This window comes from Lissotriton helveticus, chromosome 5_1 (assembly GCF_964261635.1).
Source record: "Lissotriton helveticus chromosome 5_1, aLisHel1.1, whole genome shotgun sequence".
NCBI lineage: Eukaryota > Metazoa > Chordata > Amphibia > Caudata > Salamandridae > Lissotriton > Lissotriton helveticus.
In genome coordinates, this window is record NC_136065.1 from 1422488814 (window position 1) to 1422509674 (window position 20861).

Here is a 20861-nt window from a genome sequence, read left to right on the forward strand (position 1 = left end):
AGAACTGCTGCACTATTTGTGCCACCCTGAGTGACTTGAGTAAAAGTAAAGTCTGCAGGGCTGCTACCACAGCCTGCACAGCAGCTTCTCTGCTTGAGTTCGACTCTGCACACACCATGTGTGACAGTCACGTCACTCCCTTAAGGTATATAAGTCACCGCTAAGGAAGGTCTCCTAAAGTCCAGGAGGCAGGGTGCATTATCTTAATGGTGAAGGCATATATGTACAGACATATATGCTTCTGCAGAAATCTTGCCATTCAAGTTTACTGTAAGTGAACGGTGGTCCATAGGTTAAAGTGGACTGGCTAACAGACAAAACCAAGATAGCTAGCTCCACCATGGCACCACCAAATTAAGTTGTGTATGGTATCAAACACTGTGCTTTTTCACCCTTAATACAATTCTCGTGATGCAGGTGAGTTGGCATGCACCCAGGTGGCATCCTTAGCGGTTGCCCACTGTATCCCCTTGTGCCTTGGCAGGCTTTCCGAGATGTTTGCCACCAAGACAGAAGTTTGGCCTCTAATTGGTGATTGCTATCACTTACAGAGGTCGTGAGACAAAAAGCCTGGGCAGGAAGAAGGTCACTCCTCTGCCCTCCTAGGATGGCTAGTCAATGACCCATCAGGGCGGTGATCCTCAAAGGCTTCACTGCCTCTGATATGTAAGTGACTTGCCTCCCAGTGGAGACAAAGGCCTGACCTTTCCCCCAGGCCCTCATGGTCGCTAGCAGGTGGGATGTTAGTTATTCAGGAGGCGTATACACTCCTCAAAGAATAGCTACAACTCTAGGGGGGGCCATTGTGTCTGTACAGTCATGGATGCCCTCTGCCATCTTAAAAACTGCTAAAAAAAAGTGGATTCTGGGTAATCTGGTGACATACACCCACTGGATGTTGTAACCTCATTGGCTACTAGCCCTTACACCCCTAAACACCCCTAAATCCAGGATTTAAGTGGCACCCCTGACACCGGAACCCCAGATCTTCTCTGAAGTAAAAGAGGGCGAAGAGAAGCTTTTTCAGCACAAGGCAGAACTCCACAAAGAAGAGGCACAAAGTACTGCATCTGTGGCAGTCCTCCTGCACCTGCCGGATTATGACTTGTCCAGGACCAGAGACTGGTTTCAAAAGGAAAGTGAATCACTCTGCAAAGCAAACACAAGGAGATGATGGATGGAGCGCTGAAACTTTTCAGACACTCACCCCGTCACTGATCTGGGTTGAATCCATCATCATTCTTTAGCTCACTTCGCCACCTCAGTTCAGACCCAGCCATATGCAAATCAGTCTTGACCCTGTGCCTCATGGGAACAGTCCAACCCGAACTGCCAAGCCAGGTCTTCCCTGAACCGGAAACAAGCATCCTGGGACCGGTATGTGGGTAACACCCTTCATCAGCCAGGCTAGCTTGAATCCAGTGGCAAAGTGAGCAAGGGACCCACGTCTGGGCATACCCTGCCAACTTAGGGTGAACAAAGCAAACACAAGGAGATGATGGCCGGAGCGCTGAAACTTTTCAGATACTCACCCCCAGTCGCAGATCTGGGTTGAATCCATCATCATTCTTTAGCTCACTTCGCCACCTCAGTTCAGACCCAGCCGTATGCAAATCAGTCTTGACCCTGTGCCTCATGGTAACAGTCCAGCCCGAACTGCCAAGCCAGGTCTTCCCTGAACCGGAAACAAGCATCCTGGGACCGGGTTCTGGGTAACACCCTTCATCAGTCAGGTTAGCTTGAATCCAGTGGCAAAGTGAGCAAGGGACCCACTTCTGGGCATACCCTGCCAACTTAGGGCAAACAAAGCAAACACAAGGAGATGATGGACGGAGCGCTGACATTTTTCAGACATTCACTCCCAGTCACAGATCTGGGTTGAATCCATCATCATTCGTTAGCTCACTTCTCCACCTAAGTTCAGACCTAGCCATATGCAAATCATTCTTGACCCTGAGCCTCATGGGAACAGTCCAGCCCGAACTGCCATGCCAGGTCTTTCCTGAACCGGAAACAAGCATCCTGGGACCGGTTCCTGGGTAACACCCTTCATCAGCCAGGCTAGCTTGAATCCAGTGGCAAAGTAAGCAAGGGACCCACGTCTGGGCATACCCTGCCAACTTAGGGCAAACAAAGCAAACACAAGGAGATGATGGACGGAGCGCTGAAATTTTTCAGACACTCACTCCCAGTCACAGATCTGGGTTGAATCCATCATCATTCTTTAGCTCACTTCGCCGCCTAAGTTCAGACCCAGCCATATGCAAATCAGTCTTGACCCTGAGCCTCTTGGGAACAGACCAGCCCGAACTGCCAAGCCAGGTCTTCCCTGAACCGTAAACAAGCATCCTGGGACCGGTTTCTGTGTAACACCCTTCATCAGCCAGGCTAGCTTGAATCCAGTGGCAAAGTGAAAAAGGGACCCATGTCTGGGCATACCCTGCAAACTTAGGGCCAACAAAGCAAACACTAGGAGATAAAGGATGGAGCGCTGAAACTTTTTAGACACTCACCCCCAGTCACAGATCTGGGTTGAATCCATCATCATTCTTTAGCTCACTTCGCCACCTCAGTTCAGACCCAGCCATATGCAATCCCTCACCAAGCCTAAGACTTCATTAGGACTCCCTTGGGCGAGAGGTACTAGTCCCCTGCAGTCGGCAGCCACAAATCACATTACTTCTATGTTCCAAAGAAGGACTGACCTCTGGACTTTGTCGTGGACCATCCCAAAAGTATTACATTACTAACGAAAGGGGGTCAAAGGGAATGTTTAACGACCAAAATGCTACATCCCTAAAGACTCTTGAAAACCAACTTAATAGTAGCACTCGGTCGAGACCTCTAAAGGAGACTAAATTGATGTGTGTGAGCTAATAGCGAAATCGTTCACTGGGCACTTTCAATGTGTTTGTAGTGTTCCCATCAGAATTCCAACCTTTACCACCCTACATCATTTGGGAGTACAACAAAAGAGGTAGTGTCAACAAATAACTACTTGACAGTTGTAATGGTCATGGTCATCGACCATGACCATTACAACTGTCAAGGTAGTTATTTGTTGACACTACCTCTTTCACTGTTTTTAATAGCGGGAATGGAAGGTCTCCATTAAACATTTTTCCTTCAGTTACCCCATTTTATTGACACCACTTATTTTGTTTATTAGACTATTTATCACTGCTTGTTCCATACCTCCTGATACCCATTAAGTAAGCAACTACATTGGGAAACATAATACAATCAGGGCACTATTGTGCCAAATCGTGCATAGGGTCACTCCCCGTGTGCTATTTTGTTGTACTCCCAAATGATGTAGGGTGGTACAGGCACTCTACAGCATTCCCAGGACCTCTGGAAGAAGATTGAACCATCTGTGACCTTTAACTGGACTAAGACTTGGTGGTCAAACTGAATACTAACTATTTCACTCATTGCCCTATGTGGAGGTAACCTCCTGCATCATCCCCCCTTCACTTCTGTGGCACAGTTGTCGAGCTCTTGCATCCCCAAGAAGGCTTTGTTGGCACGCCTGGTAAAGTCAGCACCTGCAGTCCAGTTCAGAACCACAGATAGCCAGGTACGTCTCTGCACCCGTTCTGCCTGGTGATTCCTGGTCCAGGGGCCCCTCCAAGCTTCACCTCCAAGGGGCTCCTATGAACTCATCCTGCAAACATAATTTTGCCAAGTGTTGTTTTTGACAGCTCCCCCTCAGCACTTCTGGACTCAGACTCCCTGGGCAAGGTAAAATTGTTCAGGCAGTCACAGCTTTGTCAGTGGACCCGCAAGACCTTAACTCCAAGAGGGTTCCGTTGAACTCATGCCGCAAGTGACCGAGTGTCACCTAAGATTTTCTCAATTGACTGCAATGGTAAAGTTTGACAGCTCTGTAAAGTATTGATTTCTTGAACTCTTCAAAATGTATAACTCTGGGTATCCGCCTTTTATTGACTTCAGTTTTTGCATACATTTATATATAAATAATCTCTATTTTTATAAATTGGTGTCAGATTTCTTTCGAGTTGCGTCAGTCACTCATTATCACTGTAAGTACTATAAAATGCTTCACACAGGTTCCTCTCAGTAAACGTGTCTGCTCTATGCCAATCTACCTGGACTGAGAGAAGGATTACAAGTGTGAATCTAAGGTCCACTTTTGGGTCTCATGTCAATATTACATGGTTAGGCCTCCCAGCCATACCACATAATATTTCCACCTTGCTAATAACAATTTCTACTTATTTTATCAATAAGCTTCATCAAAAGCAGGAAATGTACCACTGAATGTAGAAATCTGTACTCCTACAGTACAATCCCAATTGACATGCAGTGACAGACTTTTGGATATGCTCATACGAGAAGAGATCTATAAAATGGACATGAGCTATGTAGATGGGGAGATAAGACTTCCTTTGACAATATGATGGTAGAAGATATTCTGGAGCCGATATTGTTGCAAGTAAATATTAAAAACTCAATATTATGATAGCAGACCTTTATACATTATTGCAATGTGTAGGAAATTGGGTTTTTGGATGAGGTGGGTGAAAACCCTTCTCATGCAACTACCACAACCCTTGTTAGGGTGAACCACAAAAGTCACTAACCTAACCAATGCTTAACCCTCTGGTAGCTTAGCACAAAATAAGTCAGGCTTAACTTAGAGTCAATGTGTAAAGTATTTACACACCACACAAACTGTAACAAAGTGAAAACACAACACAAGAAAAATCCCCCATTAATTTAGAAAAATAGAGTAAAGTTTAATAAATGAAATGATGCCAGAATGACTAAAATCCAATCAATAAAACCGGAGCTGTTGAATTTCAAAGTTTTATATAAATATCGCACCTTAAAGCACAAAGCCCCAGTCTCGGTTATCTGGTCATGTTAGATGAGGAGAAAGACACAAGTTCAGGCCATCGCGATGGAGCAAGGGCCAGATATAGGGACAGTGTTACTTCTGCTGAAAAAGTTACATCCTCAAAGTCTGGCGTCAAGAGTCCAGTTCACGGTGGAGGATGCTGCAAGGAGCTGGGGGAGTCTTGTGGAAAGTCCTTGCTACTGCACGAATGGCATGCCTGGCGTTGCAGATGGTTATCGCTATACCTTGAAGATCTAGTCGGCTGTCACAGATGGTCGTTGCTGAAGCTTCGTATTGGTGGTCATTGCAGTCGGTCGTTGCTGAAGCGTGAAGTGCAGATCTTTCATTGCTGGTTGTCACAGAATGTCCTTGCAACACAAAGAGTTCACATTGGCACTTATAGTGATCATTAGAGTCTCAGTTCAAATGGGTCTGTTCACGGTTGCAAAGAGACCACATCTACAGGATTTCTCTTTTCTTCACAGAGAAGTGCATGCTGAGACCACCCAAGTATCCAAGACTTGGGGAGTCATCTCTTGGGAAACAGGGACTCCCTCTAGCAGGGCTGAGACTGGTCCAGTTGCAGATCCAGGCAGGTAAAGTTACAGCAGGTCAGCGGGGCAGTTTCAGGGAGGCCTCTGGAGCTTGTTGTGTCCATGTAGCTCAGAACAAGAAGTCAGCTAGCTGACCCTTGGAGTCACTCAGGCAAACCCGGGATGAAGGAAGCAGCTCCAGTCTTCCTTCTCAGAGAGAAGCAGCTCCAGTCTTCCTTCTCAGAGAGCAGGACAGTCCTCTGGAGAAAAAGGTAGGTTTCAAGCAGCCAGGTAGTCCTCTGGTAGCAGCAGGGCAATCTTCTGAAGAACAAGACAGGCTTTAAGCAGCAGTCCTCTGGGGAACAATGCAGTCCTTCTTCTATAGTGTCCACAGGCCCAAAAATGTATTGATGAGGTGGTTCAGGAGGTCCAATATTTATACTTGGTGCCAGTCTTTGAAGTGGGGGTGACATACAGGCTACTCCCACATCTGGCTCTGGAAGTTTCTTTCTTTCCCCTGTCAAGGCTGCAAGAAGTCGGGTGTGTGCTGGAGGCAGCCATTTGAAATCTAAGTTGGGCAGGGAACAGCTCTGCCCCACCCATCCTAGGTTGTAGTGAAAAACAAATGTAGGAGTTTTTCACTACCAAGACATGTAAAACTTAAAAACACATGTCTATGTGGGGATACTTGTAGAGCGCACTGTCACTCCAAAGAGTGTCCTGGCGCTAAGCTGAACGGTAGTATCATGGGAGAAGAAAACTTAGGGGCAAGAGAAAAGCCATGTTTTCAGTTTTTCCGAATCAGGAGAGTGGATTCCATGCTTCTCAAATGAAGAGGCATTTTGTTCCAGTGGAAGGGTCCCCAGAAAGAGAGAGACTTACCTCCTAGCCGGGACTTTTTAAAAACGGGGGACATTGGCCAACAACAGATCGGCGGAGCAAAGATTTCTACGAGGAGAGTAGAAGGAAATCCTACATTTAAGGTAACCTGGTCCTTCCCCATTAACAGGCTTTCTGTGTGTTGAGCAAAGTTTTAAAAATTATTCTTTTCCTTACAGGGAGCCAGTGCAGGCTCCTCAGAAGGTGAAACACTCGCAAATTTCGAGGGAGCTCAAAGATGGTACGGGCTGCTGCATTCTGGAAAAGTTGAAGCCTGTCCAGCAAAAAGCCAGGCATGCCAAGATAGAGTCCATTCCCATAATCTAGCCTGGATATAATCAGAGCTTGAATCACCTGTTGTCTGGCAGCTTGGACAGAAAGAACAAAAATTTCAATAAAAGACGCAACAGAGCAAAACAGATGCCTACTACTGCCTTAACTTGATAGCGAAATAGCAGCTGGTTGTCCAATTTAAACCCCAGATTTTTCACCACCAGGCTGTTTGCTGAGGGGGCAGGAGCGTCCGCTGGCCAGAAGACATGTAAAGGAGTCTCCGCCGCTTTACCAAAAAAGAGTAGCTCTGTCTTACCAGCATAATGTTTCTGCTGGTTAGAGGCCAGCCAACCGAAGACAGCTGCAAGGCAGGAACTGATTAACTTACCTGTCTGCTTAGGACACAATTTTGGCCCCCTTTGTTTCGGCCATCTCAGCTAAAGGAGTGAGGTAGATGTTAAACAGGGTCGGCCTCAAAGACGAACTCTGTGGGACCTCCACCTTCAGTGAGCGCGAGGAAGCTGAGAAAAGGTTGCACCAGACCTCCTCCCCCTCCCCTCTAGAAAAGATGCCAGCCATTCCCAAGCCAAACCCCTGATGGCAATCGCATGAAGCCGGGTCAGGAGCATCTGATGTGACACTGTATCGAAGGCGGCCAACAGATCTAACAAGATCAGCAACACCTTCTCGCCTGCCTCCTGCCTCCGGATAGAGTCCACCACTTCTAACAAAGCTGTTTCCAAGCTGTGGTTAGGGCGAAAGCCCAACTGGCTGGTCTGGAGTAGGCCGTTCATTTCCTGAAAGGACAATAGCTGCTGGTTCTCATGTTTTCCAGCATCTTCGAAAAGGCCGGGTCTTTTTAGCAATGGAATAACTTTAGCATGTTTCCATTTAGAGGGGATAGTGGCATCTAGGAGGGAGGTATTCAATAGCTAATTCATGTGAGAGTTCTAATGCCAGAATGGAGGCGTGGGCCGGATCCAAAGGAAAGCCAGATTTAAGGCATTTTTGCACCCTTAAAGAATCTTCCAAAGAGATGGGGGTCAAAAGAATTCAGGGGATATACTTCCCTAGTAGCGGGTTTAATGTCTTTAAGAATTTCTTGAATACTGGCCCCTTCTAGGGTCGGCCCTGATATGCGAAGATCCATCTCAGGTGGAGGGAGGCTGGCCTGAATAGACACAATTTTTTCTTGGAAAAAAGAGGCCAGCGTCTCACACCATTCCTTGGAGGGAGGTTCCATATTGGAGCCTACTTCTGGCGTGGAAAAGGACCTCACAGTTTTAAAAATCTCTCTCATATGATTGCCTGCCTTTAGGATTCTGGATTAAAAAAAATCTTTTTTGCCATTGTAATTTCTTTATAATAGTTGGCTAACTCTGCTTTATAGCCTGCTTTAGCAGCTGGACAGTAGTTTGTCCTCCATAGCCTCTCTTTGCGTTTACATGCCAGTTTCAATTTTTTTAAGGATGGGGTAAACCAAGGACTGGGCACCTTGGACCGAGACTGTTTGGTGCTGCTTTCCGCAGTCAGAAAGTGACAGGCAGACTCAATCCAGTCTTCAACCAGACCTACATCAATGGTAATCTCGTCAGTCAGAGAAGGACTAGTGGCATCCAGCTTATTAACCGGAAGGTCCGATTTAAGTTTGCCAAGAGCACTGACTGTACGGGGAAGTTCACTCTCTTTGACAGGAATAGTACTACATTTTGGCCACCTCAACCTAAGGAGAAAATGATCAGACCAAACCAAAGGCACAGGAGGGTCAACAGAAAGGGGCATAGAGGTGAATATTTGGTCCAAAGTATGTCCGGCCTGATGAGTCAGAGCATTAATAGAAGGCATAAGGCCCATGGCTGGGCAGCTCTCCATCAGGGAATGGCTATCAGTTAGCTGATCACAGTCCATGTGTAGATTAAAATCCCCCATCAAAAGACAATGTCCATACCGCAGGACCAAAGGCGATACCATTTCACAAAGAGCTAAGACAAATCCAGCTGCTGTGCCTGGTGGCCTATATATGAGGCCCCTGTATATTGATTGTTTAGAAGAAAAAGTTAGAGTAAAACCCAATATCTCTGCCATCTTCAGGTTCAGCTGGGGCAGCTGGGTCAGGGTATACCACTCTTTGAATATAATAGCTACCCCATCACCCCAGCCCCCATTTCTATCTTTCCGAATAATTTTTTAGCCCTCCGGGATGGCTGTCCAAATATCTGGGCCCGAAAATTCCGTAAGCCGGGTCTCTCTTACAAACAGAGCATCCAGGTCTTTCTCCCCAAGGAGGTCATATATATCAATGTCATGCTTAGGTAGAGAGCGTTCATTTATAAGTGCCACTTTTAGTGACAGACCCTGCTCTGAGTAGTCACGGGCGCTGAATTTATTATTTTTGATGAGAAAGTTACACGAGGTACATCGGTATACAGAGAGACCTAAAGTATCCATACTCAGGGGTAAACAACTGGGGATAGCATTAAAAGAATGAAGTTGTTGGCAGGTATAAGTCTGGTGGTGGATACCAAATTTGCATTTTTGCGCATAGTGGCTGGCAGGCGCACACAGAAGCGTGGCTCAGTGGTTAGAGGCGGCAGACCCGGAAGCTGAGATCGACCGTGGACCAGGGTTTGATTCCCCGCCTCGGCGGGTCTCGTGCTCAAAATTCCACAGACTCAACAATTCTCGCTCTGGTGCCTACTCAACTCACGGGGTCACACTCTGCGACTCTGGGCAATAGCTTGCTTAATCTCCACTACGGCCCCTCGCGGCGGGATGCCTGGCTTTCACCTTGTGGACACCCTGCCGGGGTTTCTCACAGGGGAATACCAGGACGGGTTCCCTAAGCAAGCGCCGGGATGCTTACGGGCAGCTGTGCGCTTTACAAGTCCAACACATTTACATTTACATTTACATTTACACAGGCTTGCCTTTGACACACTTTTGGCGTGCCAGCAGCGTGTACACGCAGCAGCCCGTTTTAAATGCATTGGCCTGATTAGAAAATTAGGCGCACTGATAAGATGGCCGCTCTAGCTGACCCTGTAAGAGAAATGGCCTCCACCCAGAAAAACACTTAAGATGGCAAGCAGGAAGAGCCCCACCTGACTCCCGTAACCAGCTTAGAGAGTGCGGTCTGCAACAGAAAATATAGCTAAAGCTTAAGTGGTGCAATCACATTTCAGATTAAATTTAATTACCGAAATAACAATTGGTATAAAAAACACGTACCGCCAATCCCCCTGTGGTCAATAGCCAGTACCAATATTAAAACAAAGAAAAACACAAGCAAGTAAAATTAGTAAAACCAGGGTAGAAAAAACAAGAGGTTCAGCGCATAGCACATGCTGCTAACATTTCAGCAACTGAGTCTGTGTCTTATTTTTTAAATACATTGTTCCCTGCCCTGTGGGCTCTTAAGGGCCTACTTTAGAGGTGACGTGTTTTATAAAGGAAGGTTTAGGACTAGCAAAAGGGTTATTTTGCAAGGATCAATTGGCAGTTTAAAACTGCACTACGTGACATTTTTAAAGTGCTACTTAAGTGGGTGGCACAATGAGTGCTGCAGGCCCACTAGTAGCATTTAATTTACAGGTACTGGGTAAATAAAGTGCCAAATTCCTATGAACTTACAAGTAAATTAAATGTGCCAGTCTGGTGTAACACAATTTGACCATGTTTAAGGGAGACAACTCCTCGCAACGCAGCAGGCAGTCAGCCACAGCATAGTACTATGCCATTAATAAAGCCACCAACAGAAGCAGAACACTGTTCAAGACAGTCCATCACTACTTTAAATCCCTGTTGTTAAAATATATGTAAATATAATGCATATTTATTATTTAATTATTTTATAATGTAATTATTTAATTAATGTTATCATTTAACTATAAAATTTGTAGCAACCTATTTTAAATAGGTTATTAAACATTTTGTTTACATTTAATTTAAAATAGGTTATTACATATTTTATAATTGCATAATAAATATGTACTATTTTTCTATTTTTTAAATTGATTAATATTGATTTATATTTTTAATGATTGTTAATAATTTAATTTAAGTTAACATTATTTCGTATGGAGTTTTATTTTAAGTCCCTACCTCCATTTTTTTCAAAGGGAGGATAATGCAGTTCCAGTCATTGGCCATATGTCGTGCTGGATTTACTGCAAAAGTATATATTACTACAAAAGTGCAGTTTTATGAAAAACCAACATTTGTAAACTTACTGGAAAGTGCAAACATACTCAAACGTGTAAGTCACCTTTGTGAATCAGGCCCTTGCTCTACTTTAGTCTATCTACTTAAAATTCCACGCAATTAAAAGGGGATGGTTGATTAAGGGGCTATTTAAGTCTACAGGGACAATATGCAGAAATTCATGGTTGTCAATATGGTAGCATGACACCCAGGAAACAATTATTAATCACAGTGTAAAGCAGAAGTATTTAGCAGGCAGATTCAGACGTCTGATATTTTAGCTGTTATGATTTGAACACATAATCATGATTGGCACAGCAAAACAAATATAACAAATGTAACTTACTCAAAACTTTCAGTGCCATACCTGTATATAAGATTGTGCCGAAGTATCCTTCAAAGAGGAACATGACTGACCCTGGGCAGTGGTTTGCATCGATTAATGTAACCGTCATTGTGTTCACACCAAGTTCGTCCAGATTTATTTTGTGGCCCACATTCAGTTCAAGGGGACGTATCAAGTTTGTATTTACCTAGCACATACAACAGTATATACCATGAGAATATACTCATGAAATGTGTGGCAATTTATTTAGCATGAAGACAAACATCAATTATTAATGCCATTGCAAGATATTTTACTGAAAAAAAATCTAACGTGATTATGTTAACACACACATAACTGTAAAAAAGAATACTACCAGCAATTGACACACTAGCAGACCACCTGGATTGCAGTCGAAGTGCCGAGGAGGCCAATCCAGGAGGACGATAGGCGGCGGCATGACATGATCACCTAAACCAGGCACCAACTCGCTGCAAACAGGAAGGCAGCAGCGGTGACAGGAGGTGGCAGTCCAGCACCTCCGGAGGAGTTGGAGGAAACCCAGCCCACAGTCATCAATGTGGAGACGGTGCAAGGAGTAGGGAGTACGGACACAGCGCGAAAGCATCTGACACACCATCAACAGGGAGTGCAACGAACAGAGATTGGAGGGACGGGGCAGATGGGCACGCTGGCATACATGCACAACGAGGCGTAGCACACTGCACAACCACAAACACCCACGATCATGTCCTAGATTCCATTGGAACACTGCATGTAATCAATGAGATGTAGAGGATTTTAGTCCAGGTTCAGTCAACGGGTATCTAAGTAGGATCTTATCAGACTTGCAGGTCAAATAATAGCTTGATAGCTGATCAGTGTTTCCCACAGTGACAGCTAAACTGTGGAAGTGCACTGGTGCCCAGCGCCTACAAAAGATCAACGACTGTGTATTTGGAGGATACCGCAACTCCTATTACTCTTCCTACTTAATTACTTTCTTTTTAACTTCATTTCTATTCACACTTCTACATGTGCCACTTCTACATGTGCACACAAATATGCCACATTTTCATACATGCCAACATTACAACTTCGATAAGAGGGCGAAATATGTGTGGGTGGGAAGACCTGAATAACGCATGAAATGAAACGGGTCAGGCGTAACACAAAATGGAGCACAGGCAGTGGCGGCTGGTGACACTTGAAAGTGGTGAGGCGTAAACTTTCTGTCAGAGTGCACCGTGGCGAGCGAGCGCAGCGAGCAAGCCCGAACATCTTTAGAGGGATTCGGGGGTTCTCCACCAGAGAAAAGTTTGAAAAAAGAGTGGATAAATGATGTACTTTCAAGCAAATTTGAGGAGCAAGAAGGCAAATAAAGCAATAGTGAATGTGCAGTTATTACATTAATAAAGGGATGTCTTATAACAACCTTCAGCTACGGACAAAGTAAGTGCTAGGACTGCTCTCAGCACTCATTCCTTTTGTACCCCGTGTTGGGTTGGGTACAAATCTACTGCTACAGCGGTCTAGCGCGAGGTGAGATTTTGCACCTCGGTTTGGTCTTTCCGCTGTTGCTTACAGGGGGACTCATCCTCCTCGTGTTTGGTTTCATCGTTGTGGCATACTCCAATTCGGAATCTCCAGGAGAGTGAGATTCCACCTTCGAAGTATTCAATCCTGAACTACTAGGGTTATGAACTGCTATCGCTTATTCTTTTCCTTTTGAGTTATTCCTTCGAACTGCAGAAAGAGACTGTGATAAGGAACCAGTTATTACTGCTATTTGTTTGGAGACCTTATGGTTCGCTGGCTCCACTGTTTCCCGAATCAGTTCGTCCAGCAACATAAACATTGTGTATATATAAGAGCTGTCTACAACCATAGGGTACAGATCGTTTTAAGAAGTATTAACACGTCCTGTTGCCCACATCTTCGTTTTGTCTCCGCAACCTTTTGATTTTGTCTCAACTTCAGAAGAGAGTTCACAGGGGATTCAGGGAAGCCTCGGACCTGAGAACAGTACCTGATAAACGCTGGTAGGATGCGAAGAAACTTGTTACTTGTTATATGATCAACACTTCAGTGTTCTCAATCTGTTCTTTGTTTCCTTAGGGTAGGTTTGGTCCCTGGTATTTCCTTTATCTCTTCTGGTATTTGAGGCCACCACCTTTTTCCTTTCCAGGTAGGACCTGAAACATACTGTAGTTGTAGGTAAAGGAAGGAAACTCTTATGATCTGTGTATATTCCATTGTGTGTATACTTAGTGTACTTGTATTCTTGTTACAGCTCTCCTTCCCCGCTGTTCCCTTCCTTTCCCTCCCTCGCTCGACTGCCTTGGTGATCTGTATGCTTTCAGCTAGACACCGGGGACGTCGGGAGGTGGAACCCATTTATCTTCAGCACAATTCCGGAGACAGGAACGACTAAGCCTGACAGCTACGTACCTCTGAGCAATGTACACACTGTGTGCCAGCAGGGCCTAGCATCAGAAATATTTCTATTGCTATGTATTTGTAGCAAGGCCCAGTGCTGGCACTCAGTTTGTATGCTTCTCAGAGGTGCATCCGGAGTGGCAGGGCCTGTAGCATGAGCCAAGCACTGAGAATGCTTGATATCTAAATCATAAAACAAACATCATGTAAAATCTCTTCAAAATTCAAAAAAGTGCCTTTCTCTCACACCACTGCACTAAGAAATACTTACAAGTGATAGTTTTGAAGCATAACTCATTAGTGAAATAATGGCCAGATGTACAACCTGTTTAGCAGTCGCAAACAGGAAATCTGCCCTTTTGCGACCACTAAATAGCTTTGTGCAATGTACAAACCCTATTTTGCGAGTCAGTAATCTATTACCAACTCACAAAATTTGTTTTGCGACTCGCTATTAGGAAGGAGCGTGCCAAGGGCGTCCCTTCCTAACAGCGATTGGTACTTCTTTGTACGATTGTTTTGCAACCCCAATTGCAGCAGCAAAACACTTGCAGTTTACCACCTACTTCAAGGAGGTGGTAAGCCACTCACAAACAGGAAGGTTTCCCCAGGGGAGTCTTCCCCTTTGTGACTGGTAGCGAGAATAATTTTTTACAAGCAGGCAATGGTCCCACAGAACACTGTCTACTCTTAAAAATGAAACAGAAACGTTTAATTTTTCTTTTTTAAATGCTTCCAGTTTTCCTTTATGGAAAACGGGCTTCATTAAAAAAAAAACTTCTTTATTTAAGCAGTCACAGACATGGTAGTCTGCTGACCCAAGCAGGTCACCATCCCTGTGAGTGCTGGCCACTCCCAATGGGGTTGCAAATTGTGGCCTGCCTCATGAATATTAATGAGGCAGGTCATTTGCGCCCTAATTGGGAATCGCAAACAGTGTCTGAGACCCTGTCTGAGACCCTGTCGTACACTCCATTTTGCGAGTCGCAAAACATCACAATTTGCAGCTCGCAAAATGGGATGGTAATATATCTGGCCCTATGAGGCAAGACAGGTGTCATGTAAACCCTGTACAATGCCCAGCATATTATAGAGCAATATTATAGTCTATTAAAACAAACACAATAGATTTTTTGTAACTGCTATTCTGAACTCACATATTTGAAAGTGCTGTCATATTCTATAATGAAGAAAAAGAAGTTTGAATGACATGGCTAGATAGAGCTCAATCAGCCTGTTTCCGTAAAGTCTTTTTCCTACCTACCTCTACTTCACATGCGCAAAAACGTAGTTCCTGAAAGCTGGATTCATAGCGTATTGTCTAAAAGCTAAACAAGCCCGGGACAACACACTAAAGAAAAGCATCTGGACAATGATAAACACCTGAGGGGACCGCATGGTGTGAATTTCTAGCTCATTGTGTTGAGGTATTGAAAGCAAAGGAAATATGGTCAGCTCCCATACCCGTATCAGCGGCTGCAAGACTTTACAAAACAGGCAAAGTTACTGTCTGCTGATAGTGATATGCAAAATTTGAAAAATTGGGATCTGTTGTGGATTCTGGCCACACCTCTGACTCCGCCCACTGATCCAATCCTTAAGTTATTCCCACCCTCTGATTCTCCGCCCACAGTTCCCCTACTTTTTCCCCCCACTTCCATAACTAGTGCAAAATGTGAAGTGCGACATTATGAAAAGAGACCTGAAAATATAGACTTCAGTAAAGAAAGAATGATGTTAAGAATACGAGACCAACTGCAAAAAATAATTTCACTCAGAAAGAAGAAACCTGCTAGGGTACAGAGCAAAAGCACTAGAAAGAGCTGCACTTGGTTGGCCGAAGAGAAAGGTAGCTTTCAGTGTCCAATACCAGTGCTGACATTTTCCAGGTGGTAGAAGGGCAATGCAGCACATGTCGCCTTCCCATTTTAGACATGATGAATAGAAAGGGTATGTGCTGATCTCTACTGTGCTTTAAGTGCAGATTGCCCTCATTACATAGCAGAACCTTTGCACTAGGGGTCCCCTTTGTATTCTGGGAACAAATAAAAATGTATGTACCAGTTGATTGCTCCACATTGAAAGGACAAAAGACTGCACTGCCACCCATGGCTCAGCCCGGGTGTCGGATACGCACAAAAACAAACTGTAAGGTGAGATAAAATGTCCATTGTAAGGGATGGGGCAAGGTAGGGGAAAAACACTGAGAGACATTAAAGCTCACATCTATATTTGTCAAAGGATCATTTTGGTTTCAGAGAACAAAGAGAAACTGTGTGTAAAAAGGGGGACCCAGACCCCAGAACTTTAGATCACTTTTGGGAAACAAGAAGAAACCTTTGCTGAGGAGAGGAACCAGAGAGACTCAGGAGAGAGGGATTGGCGTGCAGTGGTTGCCTGACTGCCAAAGAGAGGAGAAAGGACTTTGTGCTACTTTTATTCAACTTGTGAAGTATCCCCAAGGGTTTGAGATACAGCTTGCCTCCTGCTGAAGTCTCAGGGACAACAGACTTCAACCACCAGCTCCCCAAGAGTTGTTTGGGAGTGCCTGCAGTTGTCTTGGGCTTCCTGAGGAACTGCATGTCGCAAGCAGCTGGAAGTGCGACTCACGAAGAAGCGTGTCGCTGCCGTCGCATCATCGGAGAAGAGGATCGACATCGCATCAGATGCCGCTGCATCAACGGAGAAGCGTGTCGCTGCCGCTGCCGCTGTCGCATCATTGCCGAAGCACCTCGCATCGCTGGAGAAGAGGATCGATGTCGCACCAGACCACTCCGCATCACCGGGAAGCGTGTCACAGGGCCTGTCGCGGCTCAGAAGTATCATTGAGTAAACACACAGCCGTCGAGCGTGCACGCATCGTGTCGCATCCAAGAGAAGACACCATTTTTGTTCATTGCACTGGATCTTGATAGCATCACAGCGCTGCTGGTCGCATCACAGCGGAAGCGCCGTAAGAAACCGACGCTTCACCTCCCCTCGCAGAGAAGAACAGACGCATCCCCTATGCATCAGTAGGGACTCAAATTAAACAGGGTGGGGGCCGTAACAATAAAAGAGCAGAATCGCCACCCATTAGTGTTGGAAGTGATACCGAGTAAGCAGTCAACAATGCCACAGTTAAAATAGACACGGAGCAATTAGATCTCCTGATTGGCATTATAGATGCAAAAATTGCCAAGTTAGTTAAACCCCTAATGGCCAAACTTGACCTGATTTCTGCGGAAGTAGTGAGATTAGGAGGCCTTTTGGGACCCCACATTGATATAACTGGAAGTGATAAAGCTGCTGAAAAGGGTCCTGGGGTTAACAATGAAACCTATAAGTTTACGAATGGGGGATCTCGTTCAGTAGAACCAGCAGTACCTGTAGTCCCGGAAACCGTGCGTAAAAACCCATTGCCAGCAACAGGCCCAGAGAGAAAGCTAGGAAGAGCAGAAGTGAAGAATAGTTGCCTGGTTAACTCAAAACCAGATTAACCACCGGAATGTGCACCGTTTGTGGCAGATTTAACTAATGTTCCACCTGTAAGAGGGACCGGCCACACAAATAAGCCAGAATCTCACGATTCCCTGAAGAACAAAACTGTGTCATGGCTTAACCGAGAGTGTCGGTTTCCAGTGACTTTATCAGAAGAGTCACCTGGATAGGCAGATCCCATAAGAATATTAGTGGCGACTGTGTCATTATTAATTTTAGAAATCCACATCTTGCCAATACTGCAGTGTTAAGAGCCACCTCTCTACCCCATAACGACCAGGGTATTACACTTCGACCACTGGGATACTTTTACAGGCATTTAACCTAGCAGCCCTTAAATGATTCTTTCAGGGGCAGAGGCAACAGCACTGATGGCTCCACTGGCTATGGGGTTGCCACATCCAACCGCTATCAACCCCTGAGTGGTTTAGACTCAAATGATTGATGCGAACTTGGCCGGGTCCATTCTCCACCTGCTGTAGAAGTCTGTTTACCGGTTGTGGAGGTGGAGGCCGGAGAAGCAAGAAACTAAGTGAATGCATGTGGGGTGGTAATCCTAACACCGCAGACTTTTTGGGGGATGTACAAGGTGGCTGCAGTGATGGCATGGTGGTAGCTAAGGTCCCTTGTCCAGGAACTAGGGGCCAGATGTAGGTGGGAGATTTTGGCAATTTACCGCCGGTAACGGCCGAATTCGACCGTTACCGACCGGTAAATGGCCATGGAGATGTAGGGGGATAAAAAACATGCATTTTCGGTAATTTTACCGAATTGGTAATTTTAGCGATTCGGTAAAATTACAGAATCGGTAAAATTACAGAATCTGTATATTTTACCGAATCGGTAAATATACCGGTCGGTAAAATTACAGAAAATGCATTTTTGGTATGTAGGTGCCAAGTTTAACATTGACATAGGGCTTTGAAAATCGGTATTTTACCATGCAATACAATTGCATGGTAAAATACCGATTCAGGTGTACATGCACATCTGTGCATGTACACCTGTGCCATGTGGCACACATACATGCCCTAAGGGCACACATACATGCCCTATGTGGCACACATACATGCCCTAAGGGCATGTATGTGTGCCACATGGCACACAAGCCTAAAACAGGGGGGCCAGAGGGTGTCAAAGTGACACCCCCTGCACCCTTGCAAAATTCGGTATTTGATATTGAATCCTATGGGCTTCAAGGCCCATAGGATTCAATATCAAATACCGATTCAGTATTTACCGAATTGGTAAATACCGATTTTTAGCGATTCGGTAAAATTTACCGAATTGGTACCTACATTTGAAATACCTACTCTTAATTACCGAATCGGTAAAATTCGGTAATTAAGAGTCGGTATTTCTGATTTTGCTACATCTGGCCCTAGGTTCCTTAGCTGGAACATTGCCGGGTTAAATAGTAAGGCAAATGATGCTAAGTGGAGGGACTGTCTTACTGATTGTGACATCATCGGGCTCCAGGAAACTTGGGACACAAAGAATACCTTTCTTTTGGACGGGTATGCAGCTTTTTGGTCGCCAGCAGTTGCTTCCCCTATGAGGAGGGCGAAGGGTGTACTCTTAACCCTTATTTCACTAAAACTCGAGGGCACTTACACCAAAGTGGAGACAGGTTCACCCTACTGCTTGGCTGTGGAAATTCTAACCAAAACCACCGGTAACTGGCTTATTGTTAACTTTTATAACTCCTTTGATAAGGCCTTTTTTAATGAACATCTAGTCAGTCTATATGATTTTTTAGAATTGTATAATGTAAATAGTACAAATTGTTATTCGGTTATAGTGCTTGGAGATTTTAATGTTCACTGTTGCAATGGTAATTGTTATGTCTGGGACTGTTTAGGACCAGTTAACTAAGATAATATTCACTTTGAGCATTCCCCGCAGGGATCGTGTCTAGAAGAATTGGTGGCTGGAAACGATCTGATTTACCCTACCCAAAGTAGAGGGGACGTTCCAACTTTTAAAGGCAAAGGTTCTGGGTCAACTATTGATTATATCTTTGTGAGCCTAAATGTGGCAAACAGGGTTTGTCAGTATACTGTTTCTTGGTCCTCATATGGCGATCACAACCCCGTAAGGCTGATTTTGACGGATGACCTAAAGAAAAAAGACAAAACTAACCTGACAGCTGGAATGTTAGATTTAAGATCCACCGATCAAGCTCGACGTCTGAAATGGTGCCGGGTGGTGCCTAAGGATTTTGCGGACAATTTGCTGACAAAGGTTGGGCAAGATATGTCTACCTGTTTAACTGATGGTATAGTCGGTGAAGAAGTCCTTATGGCCTACAGTAGAATCTGCACCCAGATCGATAGTGATCTCAAAAAAGTAGTTAAGGGGCAATCTAGTAATGGGGAGAAATGGTTTGACAACAATTGTTCAATAGCCCATCGTAAGCTGATGGTAGCGTTGAAATCTAACCCTCCTGACAAAGTGGAAGTAGTGTGCTTAGGAACTCATATAAATTGGCACAAAAAAGCGGAAAAAATGAAATTAGGGGGGGAGGCCTGGAATGAGCTTTTATCCATCGACGTAATTAAAAATAGCGCCAAATTTTGGTCCGTGGTTAATAAGCCTTTTTTCCAGGACCATTGCAACAGTGAGCTCGATTGTGGTATTCAGGAACAAGAATGGAACAGTCATTTTAAACATGTCTATGATGGGGAAGGGATGCCGGCAGGTCCAGTCCTAAATATGGAAAATTATACACTGTCATTTACAGAGCTAGAGGTAACGCAAGCCATAATGCAAATGCCGAGTAATGAGGCTCCGGGACCAGATGGAGTCCCGGCAGACCTTTTTAAAGCAGATGTAAAGACCTGGGCAAAGATATTGTATAATGTCTTTGTCAACGCCTGTCATTTGGGCTTGCCTCCTACATGGGCAAGATCTGTAATTATACCAATTTATAAGAAAGGGAATAGAGGTGACCCGAGTTGCTATCGCCCGATATCCTTAATTGACTCCTCAGTAAAAGTACTTGGCAGGGTGGTTTTAAGCCAACTGACTAGTTGGCTTGAGGAAACGGGAACGCTTTCTGTAGTCCAGTACGGCTTCAGAAAAGGGATGGGCACAATAGATCAATGCCTAAACTTGCAACTATTGATAGGCAAATATACGGTGGCAAAGAAGGGAGCACTATTTTTGGACTTCATGGACCTGTCCTCGGCCTTTGACCGAGTAAAGAGGTCAAAGCTGTGGTCCAATCTTCTAACCCTAGGCGTAGACAAAAACATCGTCTACTTTTTAGCGGACCTGCACAGGGATTTATCTGCAACAGTGAGGTATGATCAGCGGGGTAATTGCACAGAAGGTATTCCCATTTCAAATGGAGTCAGGCAGGGGTGCATTTTGGCGCCCCTGCTTTTCACATTACATAGTAACAACCTAGATACCAGCCTAACTGCCTTCTGTAAAGATATCCCCCGTGCAAGGAAAAGCTTGATTCCCGCACTTTTATATGCGGATGACGCTGCCCTCTTAGCGAGAATGGCAGTGGGACTACAGTCATTATTAGACTCTTTTTCGGCCTTTATGAAGTCACTAGACTTAAGTGTAAACTTCTCTAAATCACACATAATGGCCATTGGTCAGAAATCCCTAAAGGTCAAAACCCTTTATTGCGAGGGACATTTACTAACCAGGGTTTCATCGTTCCCATACCTAGGAGTATTATTTGACAACCAAGGATCCTGGGGAACCCAAATTACAGCGGAAAAACTGTTTTGATCAGAGCCACATCTGCCGTGTTGGGTTTCGCCAGGAAGTAAGGAGCCAGGCCAATGAGGGCCCTAATTCAAATATACAGAGTAAAGTGTATATCACTAGCCATGTATGGGGCGGATTT

The 20861-nt window shown here is 44.8% G+C and overlaps 1 protein-coding gene across 1 annotated transcript in view; it reads right to left on the minus strand.

Annotated features, from left to right (window-relative positions):
• Positions 1 to 20861, minus strand: part of DCLRE1B (DNA cross-link repair 1B) — a 74307-nt gene that overhangs the window by 41816 nt on the left and 11630 nt on the right. The window contains exon 2 of the mRNA XM_078640537.1: positions 11117 to 11282. Within this exon, the coding sequence (XP_078496663.1) occupies positions 11117 to 11282 (166 nt within the window). The remainder of the gene's footprint in view (positions 1 to 11116; positions 11283 to 20861) is intronic.